The sequence below is a fragment of the Lacerta agilis genome, chromosome 1 (assembly GCF_009819535.1).
Source record: "Lacerta agilis isolate rLacAgi1 chromosome 1, rLacAgi1.pri, whole genome shotgun sequence".
Classification (NCBI taxonomy): Eukaryota; Metazoa; Chordata; class Lepidosauria; order Squamata; family Lacertidae; genus Lacerta; species Lacerta agilis.
Window position 1 is genome coordinate 129,431,960 of NC_046312.1, and position 15,645 is coordinate 129,447,604.

General features: G+C 43.1%; 1 protein-coding gene across 1 annotated transcript in view; it reads left to right on the top strand.

The window, feature by feature from the left end:
• SPAG16 (sperm associated antigen 16) overlaps window positions 1-15,645 on the top strand; it is a 389,408-nt gene that overhangs the window by 177,487 nt on the left and 196,276 nt on the right. Inside the window, exon 12 of the mRNA XM_033171018.1 lies at window positions 11,289-11,474. Within this exon, the coding sequence (XP_033026909.1) occupies window positions 11,289-11,474 (186 nt within the window). The remainder of the gene's footprint in view (window positions 1-11,288; window positions 11,475-15,645) is intronic.

Consider the following 15,645-nt stretch of genomic DNA (forward strand, 5'->3'; position numbering starts at 1 on the left):
ACGGTGTCTCCGTGCACTGCTCTGGTTCGCCAGAAGCGGCTTAGTCCTGCTGGCCACATGACACGGAAAAACTGTCTGCGGACAAACACTGGCTCCCTCGGCCAGTAAAGCAAGATGAGCGTCGCAACCCCAGAGTCATCCGCGACTGGACCAAACGGTCAGGGGTACCTTTACCTTTACCTTTTAAAATGTGGAAGTATCTCACTTCATTCCATCACACTTGAACAATGATCCAAAGTGAAATTTGAGAAATTATAAGAGAAGTTAATTCTTTTACTCAGACAAATCTAGTATCTTCGGCCAAATGGTTCAATGTCACATGCTATATAAATTTTCTGCAGGACCTGCCTGGCAAAGAGAAATCAATAAGTAGGTAATGGATTTGATTAAAATGTTTATTTTTCCATGCTCCTGCTCAAACTATAATGCTAAATGTCCCTTCCCTTCCACATTTATCTGTGGGTTGGCTTCTGCTTTTAATGAGTTTACTGAAATATTGTTTTTGGTAGTACCTAGGCAGTTTCAAAAATCCTGGCTGGTGTTTGTGGGGCGTTAGTTATTGTTTTGCTATTACGATTGTCAGGTCGACTCTGAGAGAGCCTTTGTACTTTTCAATAGTTGCAAAGGAAGGAGAATTTTATCAAATGTGTTGTTCCTTATGTGAACATTTTTTCTATGCTACTCTTAAAGCTGCAGAAGTAATGTCAGGATCTGGATTGGCAACCCTATTTGCTGTGCTTTCAGCAAAAATGGCCATACTTCCCTACTAATGTGAATGTTCTTTTCTCCTTCCCTGCTGTGTGATACCAGAGTGTTTTTGTGCTTAAGGTAGCATGCTAAAGCTAGGGCATGCTGATTTTGGAACACAGCTATGGCGTACCCCCGAGCAAGTTAGCCAGCGGCAGTGCAAACAGAGATCTAGTAGCATAATTTAGTACATATCAAGTAAACCTTTCTTTCCAAAGACTTGGTGAGTTCTCAGGAAGAAAGCATTAATTGGTTTTTTATCTTAATGAAAAGTTGTCTCTGTATTCTTGATTTGGAAATAATATTGAATGGCTGAACTATTTTTCCTATTGCTAACTACATTTCATATACCTCACTTACTTTTGGGTTGATTCTTCTGTGTTGAAAGTAGGACCATGCATTTCGTGGGTGCACATTGCCAGTTTGCCATGAAATCCTGAAGGTTGTGAGAGTAAGCCAACCATTCCTGCACAAAGTACTCCAGCGATGGTCATTTTTCATTACAAGGCCCCCCCCCCCCCTTTTCTCAGTAACTGCCATTATGGCAGCTCTTCCCACCTTCGGCTTAGTTCCTGAAGTGTAGCAGCAGATACAGCCTTGCAGTAGGCATGCACATTATTCATGGATATATCTATCCTTCACTCAAAAAGTGATCTGACACCCCCAAAACAGATGTGTAGTGTACACAAAGCTAAGTGTTTCCATATTGACATTTTGCATGTCCTGCCTGCATTATGACATGTGATTTCATCTATAACGGCTCCTGAGAGTTGGCTTGATGGTGCATGATTTATTTATTGTCTGTTAAATTTATATCCCACTTTTCCATGTGCAGTACTCAAAGTGGCTTAGCAGTAAACACACACAAAAATAACAACCTGTTAACATAGCCATAAAAAGGGGTTGCATCCAGCTAAGTCGTGCTCAGAGAGACCCATTGAAATTAATGAACACAACTAAAGTCCATTGATCCAGAGAAAACAGTAATGTAGAAAAACAAGGTAACAGTTAAATAAGAACAGATAAAACATCAACAATGACAGCTGGTTGAAAATACTGAGCTGTAATTTAAAAACCACCATTGGAAGATAGTTCCATAGCTTGGGTATAGCCAACGTCCTGTCTCTAGTTCCTGCCAAATGCACATCAGATGTCAGCACACGATATAGAGGAGGGCATTCTTGGAAAATCTTAAAACCTAGGAAGTTTCATACAGGAGAAATGTAATTTGATCCCAAACTGTTTAGAGCTTTTATAGGTTACTAGCTGACCCGGCCACGCGTTGCTGTGGCTCATTTTGTGAAATGGCAAAGGAAGATGTAAAAGAGAAAGCGCATGCCTCCCCACAGCTTATCCTGTTGAACTCCCACCTGCCTCCTCTCCGTAGTTCCCATTTTCGCTTGCCTCCCCACAGCTTCTCCCGTTGAACTCTTGCCTGCCACCTCTCCATATTTCCCCCGTTTTTGCCTGCCTCCCCACAGCTTCTCCCGTTGAACTTCCGCCTGCCTCCTCTCCGTATTTCCTGTTTTTGCCTTCCTCCCCACAGCTTCTCCCGTTGAACTCTTGCCTGGCACCTCTCTGTCTCCCTCCCCCCCCCCCCGCATTCTCCTTCCTCCCCACAGCTTCTCCCATTGAACTTCCGCCTGCCTCCTCTCCGTATTTCCTGTTTTTGCCTTCCGCCCCACAGCTTCTCCCGTTGAACTTCCGCCTGCCTCCTGTCCATATTTTCCCTGTTTTAGCCTTCCTCCCCACAGCTTCTCCCGTTGAACTCTTGCCTGGCACCTCTCTGTCTCCCTCCCCCCCACTTTCGCGTTGCTGTGGGTTTTTTTGTTTTTTGTTTTGCTTTTTAAAATTCTCCTGACCCCGAGAGTATTCTGGAAGCTCCTGTTTTCATTCTTCCCTGTCCCTTTACAGCAGGAGTCAGCAACCTTTTTCAGCCGTGGGCCGGTCCACTTTCCCTCAGACCATGTGGTAGGCCGGACTATATTTTTTTGGAGGGGAAATCCTATGCCCCACAAATAACCCAGAGATGCATTTTACATGCGAAGCTGCGGCGGCCATTTTAGGTCAGGGCACTGGAGCCTTAAAGAGCATTCTCCCCTACCCCAGTCCCAAAATTACCCAGTCCCAAAATCACGCACCCCAGCGACACAATCCCCTCAGAGCTGGTCTTACTCAGTGCGACCTCTCAGGCATGCCTCCTGCTCCGTTTTTTTTTTCTCGGCACATGTGAAGCTGCGACGGCCATTTTAGGTGAGGGCAAAGGCATTGTTGCTCTGGCCAGGTCTGATGACGTCAGCAGACAATCCGCCTTTCTATTGGATGCTGTTGGAGTCTTCATTCCTTTTGCTGGTGAGGTATAATAAGGGCACCATTTTTTTGGCCTTTATTCTATATTTTATGCATGACAGGTGTTTTTTTTTTTAATTTTTATTATGCTATATCCTTCCCCCATGTTCATGTTACACTTTGTCCTAAATTTGATGTGATTTGGTCCAGCGGTTATGGAGCAGGGTGCGGCCGGACGCGCACGCAATGGGAACATTTATATATATATATAGATGACCAGTAGGGATGGTGAAGACGCTAGTTTGATCTGCATTTTTTCACACAAATACTTATATAGAAAATTATATGCTATCATCCCCATATCTCTTTTTATCTTGAATAGAATTTTAAACCTCCTCCCTCAGTAGGCTAAAGACTAACATGGAAGTAACAAACAGATTTCACTTCAGATATTGCTTCTAGCAGCAGCCAGTAAAGCCATCATAATCTGCAGTTGATTATTTGAGAATGGCAGGTTTTTTCTTTTTTTTATAAGCCTAGGATGAGTGGATTGCTTAGACCATGAGTAGAAATTTAGAAAATTTTGGATAATATGTTAATGTGTTAGAGAGCTTTCAGTTAGATTCTTCAAAACATGAAGCAGAGCAAGTACGTTTATGGGGCTTAATGCCATGTTGGCGTCCTTCATTCTATAAAACTTCCAGGTTGAGTACAGGGGTGCCGACTTGGGCCCCACACTGTGGATGCCCAATGTTGGCATGCTCTGCGCCATAATGACGTCATGACATGATGTGACATCACCATGTCATGGTGCACCATCATTATGGCGCAGCACACTTCCTCTGGTGCCATGCTGGTGACTGGACTGGGGTCTCTGCCTCTGCCACGGGGCCCCAGGGCAGATGCGCAGGCCCCCAGTGTGGCCCCCCACTGTGGCACCAAAGTTAAGGTGGTGCTCAGCCATGGTGGATGGAAGTGGCGGCCGTGGCGCACTAAGGCAGCACTTGCAGGGCGCGCTGAGGCGGTAGCCATGGTGGGGGGTGGATGCTGGGCAGCAAAAATTTTGTGGGTGACGGGGCTACTGGCACCAGTGGAGATGGCACCAGTGGTTGAGTATAATTTTAGCTACAGATGGGATAAGGAGAATAGCAAATGTAAGGGCTTTTCAGTTCTGCCATGGTTATTTCCTTGTATCAGAATCACCAGTGTTGGTGTTAGATTCCCCCCCCCCCAAAAAAAATCCCCAATTCTTTATCATAAAAACATAGAATTGTAGAGTTGGAAGGGACCATGAGGGTCATCTAGTCCAACCCCCTGCAACGCAGGAATCTTTTGCCCAACGTGGGGCTCAAACTCACAGACCTGAGATTCAGATTGTCATGCTCTGCCGACTGAGCTATCCCAGCTCTAATGCAAAACTTTTCCAAGAAGCATTTTGTAAACAGAAAATATATTTGTTTTGTTTATAGCACTTTTCACGTTCCCACTAAAATTCACTAAAATGTATTTGTGTGTGTGTCTCAGGGGTGGTGTTTCATGGTGCATGAATATATTTGCGAACGGATACTTTTGCTTCAACTAGCCTTCTTTTCATGATTGCAATTCTGCAATCTTTGCATCTCTTGCAGATAAAGTATCTCAGTCAGAATCTGGAAATTATATTCTATTTGGTGTAAAGCTACTAGTAATTGGTTTATGGGAAAAAAATTACTGACTTAATTGAGAAAAGTATGGACTAAAAATTAGGGGGAAGTGCTGAAGTGGTGAAGGCAATGGCTCATTTCTGACTCAGAAATTTAAAATGGACAGTCCTAAAACATTAAAATATTTCTATCCTACTAACCTGAAAAGCACCTTCATAATTTTTCAGCAAACATTGGGAATAGTTGGATATTTAAGATTATAAATGTCTTTATATTAGGTATGAACAAAAGAAAATCCACCCTGTAAATTATGAAGGGGCTTACACATTTAATGGGATCTCTATTAAGATAATATGTGAAGCAGTGCTGTTAATGCAGATAAAGTATATTGCATTCTTAATAAAGCTTTTTCAGTTATGAGATACTGGAGGGAAGATTGAACAAGAATATTTCTTAGATTTTTAATGGTCATATTAAATAAAGTAATAAAGTAATAATTCAAACAGATGAATATATTGAGAATAATAATAATAATAATAATAATTAATAATAATAATAATAATAATAATAATAATAATAATAATAATAATAATAATCTCCCCCATCTGGCTGCATTGCCCCAGCCACTCTGATACCCATTGAATTTTCCCCCTACTTTGTAGCTTTCAGTGAACAATCGACATCATAGTTATATAATGAAATAGTCATTTTGTATCAGTAAGCTCTTAAAGAATTTCAAATACCTGAAAACAGTTCCCAATAGCTGGAACGCAAAACTGGATTTATAACAAATATATGGATTTGAAAAGTCATAGCCAGCTGTGAATAATCTGTCTGGGTACTTACGTCGCAGAAGTATCAAATTAGACGAAACAATATATTTGAATTTGTTATAAGATTTATGCAGGACTGGCCCAGTACATTTTGGCACCTCAGGCAAACCACAAAATGGTGTCCCCTGGGTATGTTTAGGGAGCTGGGTATGTTTAGCCTGGAGAAGAGAAGGTTAAGGGGTGATATGATAGCCATGTTCAAATATATCAAAGGATGTCATATAGAGGAGGGTGAAAGGTTGTTTTCTGCTGCTCCAGAGAAGCAGACATGGGGCAATGGATTCAAACTACAAGAAAGAAGATTCCACTTAAACATTAGGAAGAACTTCCTGACAGTAGGAGCTGTTCGGCAGTGGAATTTGCTGCCAAGGAGTGTGGTGGAGTCTCCTTCTTTGGAGGTCTTTAAGCAGAGGCTTGACAGCGATCTGTCAGGAATGCTTTGATGGTGTTTCCTGCTTGGCGGGGGGTTGGACAGGATGGCCCTTGGGGTCTCTTCCAACTCTATGATTCTATGATTCCCACCAGGGAAGAAGAGCTGAGTGAAGATCTACATTGGAAGGGAATAAAGATCTATATTGGGAACAAGGGTGGAGGGAGACCAGCGGTCCCTCCTATTTGCCAAGAGGCAACTGCAGAGGCAGCAGTGGCCTCAAAGGAATGTACTACAGCTATTACTGCCGCAGCCCCTTTGGATCCTGCCACCTGAGGCAGGCACCTCACTTTGCTTCATGGGTAGGCTGGCCCTGGATTTAAGAACATACAGAAAATGTCTACTTGAGATGATTTAACATAGATTGGAACTCATTGACACCTTTTAACCCCCCCCCCCCCGCATGATCATTTGCAGAGAAACGTGAGGGTGGATATTCTTTAGTGGTTCTATTCTTGTTTGTTATGGAGTAGGGATTTGATTGCATGGGCAGGTGGAGACCCCCCCAGGCCCCAGGTGACCCCCAGGAGCAATAATGACACCTGACAACGTGTTATGAGATTAAAAATCGGCCACAACTTTATTAAATTCTCAGATGTAGGAAGACCTTGGCTTAGGCATTGGGCGTTTATCCCTCCCAGTCCCCAGCTGGGGATCTGGGGAACATCAGGGTTATCCAAAGTGTGTGGGGATTGGGCTGACTCTGGAGAACATCTGTTCAAGCAGAAAGCGCACCCCCCCCCCATTTCCCCACATCATAGGGGAGAGCACTGACAACCCATTGGCGTATGGCCAGTGCCTCCCCTCAAAATAACTCCTTTAACGGGGAACCCTGGGATTGCCGCCGCAGGGGGGCGTGGGTCACCGCTTCACGCCCCTCCCAATGAGGGAAGATAGACCAAAGGATTCCGCCCAAAGCCTACAAACGCCAAAGTTGTGATGTTTTGCTATGGGGAAGGCGAAACCTGCCAATGCAGGGAAATTCCTTCCTGGTCCCTCAACAGCGACCATCTAGGACCACAGCAGTGCCCACATAGCTGTTAAGAAGTTTAAACTGCAAAAGAAGGCATAAATTGAGGGGGGGGCAGGGGGGAGTTCAGGAGCTGACTGAGGACCAACAGGTAAGTTATACCCTCTATTGTGAGTGTGGGCGGTCCTACCTCTACCTGGCCAATTCCCTTGACAATGCCCCCCCCCAGCCAGGATTGGCTGATTGACGAGGCTAGACGGGAACCTCCAGGTATTCAGCTCGGGGGGGGGGCAGCACAGCCAACTACCTTGCCGGGAGTCTAGTAGTCCGGGGGGGGGGGACTGTGCATGACCACGCAAAAGCCATCCCCCAGTTAATGTGGGGAGCAGTCATTCTGTGATCATTTTTTGTTCATTTGCTATATTCAATAACTGCTATGGTAGTAGTATATCATGATAATCTTCTTTGTGGTCTGTGTGCTATAATCTCACTCACGCAAATATATACATATAAATGTATAGAAAAACACACACAGGCACACCTTTGAAAATACCAGGGACATGCGATTCTTTGGACTGAAATCAGATACCAAACTGTGATGAAAGCTTTGCAAGCAGTCTGTGTTTGTGTCTGATGCGTATTAAGTCCCCCTGCCACAGTGTACAGCTCAAGGGCGTAGTGGCAGACGGCAGGCAGGAGGTGCTTGGGCATTAGATGGACCAATGGTGTGACCATATGGGATGAGTTTGGGTAGTGAAAGATCTGGAGGCAGCTGATGAAGTCTCTCTAGTTCTGGAAACTTGAACTTCAGCAGATAAAAGCTGTTTCAGTCAGTTTCTCAGGAGAGGGAGGGAGGAAGCTAGATTTCTTTAAGGAACACATCTTTACAAAACAACAGAGGACTTGCTTCCTTACTTTGGCATCAACCTGCAGACATTTCTTCCCTCCTAGCAATGTCTTGCTATGGCAGCTGAGGTCAGCACTTCTACTCTCACTTCATAGACTTTTAATGCAAACCCTTGTAAAGTGGTTCAGAAGTTCTAATCTCTGGGAAAAACTCCCTCCACCTCCAGAGCCAGAGATTATCAACCTTTAATGCAGAGAGCTCTTTGCTCCCCTCAGGTATGTTTGATTTAGGAAAATATCAGAAGGGATATGTCAGCATTTGAAAAAAGTATTTTGACACGTTTTGCAATTTATGCATTTGTCCAAACACTTTCATGTTACCTCCTGCATTTTAAATATAAGTGAATAAAACCAGTCAGACTGAAGTATTCTATGACTGGTAGGGCCTTTTATCTCATGGGGCTTCTTATGCCTCGGTCTCTAATGCAAGTAGCATGCAGGTTGAACATGGAGTGCTGACACCATGCCAGTGCTGTGATAGTGTGGGGATAGGTTATTCTCTGGCAATGAGCTAGTAACTGTTGTCCCCTAAATAATTTGTCATTTTAGAAAGCAGCGCAGTTGCCTTAAATAACTGAGGTCCTTTCACATTTTCCCCACACTTTTGGGGAGTAACAGCCCTGTTTCTGTCTCTCTACTTCAGCTGTAGGCTGATAAACAAAACATTGCAATCCTAGCCCCATTTACCTGGGAATTCAATAGGACTTACTTCTCAGTAGAGTTGGGGTGGTATTTCAACATGTTCATTGACTAAGTTAGGATAATTAATTTCAATAAGTTTATTCTGAGTAAAATTGTAGTTGGTTAGGATTGTAATTAATTGATCACAGTCAATTTCAGGAGTTCATGGTTAGGACTGTGCTGTTAATGAGAAGTCCACTGCCCATTTATCTGGGAAAGCTCTATTGAACACTGGGACTTCATTCCAAATATATATATGCCTAAGACTGCATTGCACTGCATGTGTGGCCTTGAGACACTGCACTCTATGAATGACATTTTCTCTCCAGACAGTTATATAATTAATTGATGTAATTTATTACATAATCCTAATAAAACCTCCCTGTCAGTGGAAAAGAGACCTGTCTGCAAAGTTGTAATTTTTGTGAATACCATTACTTTGGATAATGTTTCATGTCTTATAAAGGGAAACCCACTTTACATATCCAAGTTTTTCAGTGCATTGAAAATAAATGAAGGTATTTCAAAGTCTGTTTTAACCAGTGTTTGTCTGTAGCTTTATTAATAAATACACTGATATATTGTTGTCATTTATGATGGATCAAAAGGTACCTTTATGTTGTGAACCACGCTGTGATCTTTGGATGAAGGACAGTATACATATTTAATAAACAAAATAAATACAATGGTTATTTAAGTTTAAATTAATCTTCCCTGCACCTTTTCTGAAATGTAACCATGGGCAGCCATCGTATGAGACTGGACGAGGCTCGCAGAAGGAATGGGGGACACTTCTAATTAATTTGTCAGCTTTTGTTAAATTAATAAAACTTTTATCAAATACTGCACATAAAGACTTCTATTAAACACACAATATAGTTATACTAATACATGAAGATTAATAGATGGAATACATCTAAATAGAGATGGGACTTTCTTTCTTTCTTTCTTTCTTTCTTTCTTTCTTTCTTTCTTTCTTTAGGAGTTATTATTTGGACTGTGCCTTGGCAGACTTTTCAATATTGTAATGGAAATTCCTTTAAAACATTGCTGACATTTAATTTGTACAAATTTGAATATGCGGCTGACTCCAACAATTAAACACAACAACAGAGGAATGTAACTTCTGCCACCACAGCCTCCCCAACCCAATTCCAAAATTAGGACCCTGTCATGCTCTAGCAGTGAGGAGTCTCTGGAGGAGCAGCATTTACTGCATGGCGCAGCCGTGGCTGGTCCTGGGAGGCCACCATCTTCCTGCGTGGCTGGGGAAGGGGGTGACCACTTGGTACCACCCCACCTCTGGGTGCTGTGCAGGAGTCCCTTCTGAAGTCCATTTGTGCCTGAAAAACAGGTTTCAAAGGGGCTCCCTCTTAGCGTCCATCAGCTGATGGGCACGGAGGGGAGCCTTTGAAGAAGCTGACTTTCAACCCTGATCAGTTTATGAGTCCTGAGAGGGAACTTCTATGAAGTCTGTTTATGCCTGCAAATGGGGAGTCCCTCCCAAGCTCCCTATCTACAGTATGGAGATAATATTTGTGACCTCTTCCAGAATTGTTTTAAGATTTATAGTAGCATAATGTATCTTGTGGGTGGGTGTTAGGGGAGGGGACAATACCTCTGGTGTATGATATGTTGTGCTCCTTCTCATGTAGTTTGTCCACCTTTGGACTCACCCGGCACTCAGCTCTCACTTGTGGCTTCTAGAAGCTGTCAGCATGCGACACGACAGTGGCCACACCCTTTGACTGGCTGGCTAAACTGGGTGAGAGTAGCCAATGGGTCTCAAGCCCTCAGTGATTTAGGAACTTCCCCTGCATGAGAAGACAGGCTCTGGTGGGTTGAGTGGACAAGACTTGTTATGTGTCCAACAGTCAAGAAGGTGGTTTTTTCATATGCTGTAGTGGAGGGAGCTGAGTGGCAGATAGAGCTTGTCAACCTGGGAAGAAGGAAAACTCTGTGCCTTAAACCTCTGCTGCCTTGTGCGATATCTTCACAAGGAGAAAAGGCTAAAAAGTAAACCCTACACAAATCCGGAGTCCCTAAGATGGTTGGATGGTTCCTTGCACACCTTCTTCCAGCAACTCCTGCAGCCAAGCTGGTGCCACACATACTGCTCTGCTTTCCTTCGGACCACATCAGCAAGGCTGAGAGGGAGGTCTCCTCATCTGGGCAGCCCAGGATCTCCATATACACTGCCCAGGCTTGTGCCCCAGGGAGGTCACTTAGGTGCTGCAATTAGACTACACCCCTGGAGGCACACTCCATTTTCTCTCAAGACAGATGGATGCCAACAATAAATGTATCTTGCTGCTTTGAATACCATAAAGCACTATTATTTTCATACTTTGACATAAACTTTAGGCTCATAGTCAAGAAACATTGCTTACCCTGTCAGTCCTATTGGACATTTGAAGACAAGTGAACAAAGTTTTATAATTCCACAAAATGCTACTGTATTCCCGCCCCCCCCCCCCGCTCACTGCTGTGCTCCTTCATGTACTCCAAACCTATGCTAGAGGATCTCCCAACTTTCCAGAGCAGATTTAAGGGGCCCAGGGACACGGAAAGTCCCATTGCATGAGTATATCTCAATTTGAACATGCAAAAACTTGGGCGAATTCCACTCAGTGAAATTAATGAACAGCACTAAGTTAGGTCCATTAATTTCACTGGGTCATCTGTGAGTAAAGCTTAGTAGAATACCACCCATAGACTTCATCATATTGGCCTGAGAATGTTACCTGAAATGTTGCCCATGTGTGATGCAGATTTCTTATTTTCAACAGTGGAACAAAATTGGTCACTTCCAGCGGAGATGCAACTGTTCGGATATGGGACTTTGCAAAGGGTGGCTGCATCCTGACTTTAGAAGGTCACAGCTATGCGGCCTGGGACTGCTCCTGGCATTCATGTGGAGATTTTGTGGCTTCTGCCTCTATGGATAAAACTAGCAAAATATGGGACCTGAACAGGTATGTGATAATTTATAATCATTTGTATGGTGAAACAGATTCTAGATGTTGGAATGGTGGGGGGGGGGGGGAAGGTTGGCTCAGGAGAATGACAAACCATCTTTTAAAAAATTTCAGATGCTTTCAAAAACACCAAAATAATATTGCACTATATTAAACATAATCTACTCAATAATAAAATGAATAATCATAAAAGAATTTATGTCACATTCTATGAAATGTTTGTGTGCATAGGCTACCTATTTTATTCATTGTGAAGGCCTATTGGATTCAGTGTCACGATTGTTGCAGAACAGAGATTTGTGTCATGATTATACCTGATTTTTCTGGTGTAAGTTATTTTTACATCCATGCGGTTTTTAGGATTTCCCTTTATATCACTTCTGGCGGAATGAAGCTTTCCAAACTGTGTGTCGCAACACGTTAGTGTGTCTGCAGCCCTGTGTAGGTGTGTCTCGCAAACACTCCCTGTGATCCTCTTGGGGCTGGAAAGGGGTTAGTTTTACCTCCAATTTGCTAGTAGAAGTGAATTACTGTGTTGCGAAATGATGCATGTCTAAAACGTGTGTCACCAATACGAAAAGTTTGCAGAGCTCTGTGGTAGAGTATGGAATAGGTGATTTATAGCAAGTGGCTCTCTTGGTATTGCTGGGTCTAAATTTCTCATCATCCCTGACTATTGACCATAATGGCTGGGACTGATGAAAGCTGTAGTCAAACAATAAGAGCTGTTGGACAGTGGAACGGACTCCCTTGCGAGGTTGGAGGCCATCTTCATGGATGCTTCAGTTGAGATTCCTGCATTGCAGGGGGCTAGACTAGGTAGATGACCCTCAGGGTCACTTCCATCTCTTCAATTCTGTGATAATATCTTGAGTTCCACAGGTTCCCCATCTCTGGTTCTACAACTTCCAGTTCTTTTTTTGTCCATTTCTGAGCTATGTAATAACTTGCACCTTCTGGTGATGACAGCATAATAGTAACAGTCGCGTAATTGTACCAACATGATATTTTGGGTTTCTTTATTCTTTGCTGCTGCAGTGACCTATGGGATTAGTTCTCAAAAGTACTCTTTTGCTTCTTGGTGATTGTTATGGAAATGACTGGCACATGACACCATGTGCGTTCTTATGACCAGGAAGAAAGCATCTTCATTTTTTCCAAATCCTACTTCCAATGGATACTTGACAAAGAGAATTAAGTTATTATCTTGGCCTAGAGCAGGCATGTCCAAAGTCCATTTTGGGGGTCTAATCCAACCCGCCGGTTGCTTTAATATGGCCCCTGTGGCAATTTATTCCATGGGGTAAAATCCTAAATAAAAACCTCAACAACCAACAACCTCAACCCTAAAAAAAGCTCAACAACTTTGGTCAGCCCTCTTTGAAATAAGTTTGGACACCACTTGTCTAGAGCCTAAGGCACAGCATTTATAAATGCTTTGGTTTTATATCTACTTGTGCTTTCTTGAAAGAGCCCTCAGGTTCAAAGAATCTTCAATGGAAATTCAGAGTGACTGAATAATAAAAGTATTTCATTCCTTTCCCAGTAATAAACTTGCATTTTATCATTAAAATAAATTTTGAGCTGTTTGCTGTATCGCATATGCTCTTCATATTTACAAAGAATTTCCTAGCTCGTATTCCTTATGATGCATGTAATCATCCCCACAATTCTTCACAACATAAATTTGATTATGGAATTGGAATATGACCAAGCAATCGTTTATCATTTATTTGTAGAGTCATGTATTTGCATAAATTGGCATAGTTCAGAAGATTATTTAATGTTTCAGTTTGGTATGCGTTCAGGATTGTGCCATACAGATTGTACTATATATTGTTATCTGGACAGTGATACGTGATCTGCATTTTTGTGGCTTAGCCTTGCTAGGGCAATGCTGATCAACTAAACAGTTTCTTAGAGATGGCCCAGTACTCTCAAAGTTTGCTTTGCATTAGGATCCAGCTAATAGAAACAGCAGTAAAACTTAGTTGGTCTCTAAGGTGCCACTGGAAGGATTTTTTTTATTTTTTATTTTGTTTTGACTATGGCAGACCAACACGGCTACCTACCTGTAGCAGTAAAATTGTTACTGGACTTGTACACCTTAGTCAGCAGGTGAGGCTAGTTGCATTTTTGAATATACCTGTCTGTACACAGAGTGCATTTGGATGTAAAGTCAAATCATGGTTTATCATTAAAAGCACGAGAGCCATGTGCCTTTGTCTTGCTCTCTCTTCTCTCCTTCCCCTTCTGGTGTTGGCACTTTTTATATTTCTTATTAATTAATCCATTTATAGGCAATACTTCCAGGGTGACATGCAAATAATAACAGTAATAATAATAATAATAATAATAATAATAATAATAATAATAAATATTTTTAAAACTCCATATAAAATGTTAAGAGCAGGAGCATGAGTCAGAAAATCTTCACTTGGCACTGAATAGACATCAAAGTTGGTGCCAAGTGAGCTTCTTTGGAGTGGGCATTCCCAATACAAGACATGCCCCACCACAAAAATGGGCTCTCTCTTTTCTTAGGTGCTGTCAGGATCTTCCCAAGTGTTGCTCATGAGTAACGACAGAGCCTTCAGTAGCTAAGACTATTTATTGTGCATTACTGTTTACAGTGTAGAGCTAGTTCAAAACATGACCACTCAGTCACTTGCAGAATCCGGAAGTGCCCCTCTCCTGTTTGCCGCCCAACACCAAAGTCTCGGCACCCTAAAATGACATCTGCGGTGCCCCCTGACACCCCCCCCCTGATGTTGTGCTGGCGCTGGAAGCGGCAGTTCTTCCTCAGATCCTCTCTGGCTGGCGGTGCTGGGTCTTTGCCCAGAGTCTCCAAGCCTTCGCAGCTCCCTCTCCCTTGGAGAGAGCTCAGGCGAGAGGCTGGAAGAGGAGGAGGAGTCTGTCGACAGAAGCGGCTGGGGTTCCCTGTAGCATAGGGAGCCCTCCTCTCCAAAGAGCTGCTCTCCCAGTCCTCCTCCCGAGGAGGACTTCTTTCCCTGCCCTCCTCCTGAGCAGGACCTCCAACCAGCCCCTCCTCTCGAGTAGTCGTCCTGTCCCCCTCCTCCTTGACAGGAGGACCTCTCTCCCCTTGCTCCTCCCAAGGAATACCCTTGCCCTGGCTCACCTCCCGAGTAGGGCCTCCCCTCTCCCTCTCTTCGTAAGGAGCCGGGCAATCCCTGACAGGTGCAGCTCCTGCCAAAGGAAGAACAAAGAGGTCCGGTAGATTCATGCAACAAATATAATGCTTCAAGACGCTGGTTCTCAATACTTTTAGGGCTTTATAGACAACAACCAGCACCTTACATTGTGCCTGGAAATGGTCTAGTAGCCAGTGCAGTGCCCAGTTAGGCACTATCAGCTGTATTTTGTATTCTGATGTTTCTGGGTAATTTTCAGCATAGGTCCTGCCCCAATGCATTCATTCATTCATTCATTCACCATTTATATACTGCCATTTCATCAAAAAATATCAACACAGTTTACAATAATATAGAAAATCATACGGTAGAAACTATATCACAAATCAGGTAACTATTGTGGAAATATATATTCTTAATTGCCTGTATATGCCTGGCAGAATAGGGAAAAACAACCAGCAATTGTTTAAAGGTTGAAATAAAAAGTGCCTGCTGAATCTGTATGGCACTCAACAAATCAGGTGATGTCCATGGCATGAATCACTGTAGGAGGGATTGCAGTGGGTGCCCCAGGCAGAGCTTGAGAAAATTGTATGCCGTGGATGTTGCTTGGGCTTCCAGCTAGATCAGTCTACTAGTATCCTTGAGCTGTGAAGCTGAACTAGGGAGCCTCTTGTTGATCAGTGAAAGCTTTCTTTCACAGGACCTCCGTATTATCTGGCTTTATCCTCAGTTTATAGGCCTTCCATCTATTATTGCTTCCAGACACTGATTCAGTAGCTTTACCACCTCACCTGAATCTCATGAAAAGGAGAAATAGAGCTGGGTATCATCAGTGTCATGATGGCATCTCATTCCAGATGTCTAGATGACCTCTTTCATGTATACTTGGTTTAAAGGTTCCGTGCTTCAGCCTGATTCCTGGTGTGAGAACAACACAAAGACATAGGGCATGGTCCATCCACAGTAAGCACTTGACAGTTCTGTTAATTTCAGTGGTAGAGTTAAACCTTGCA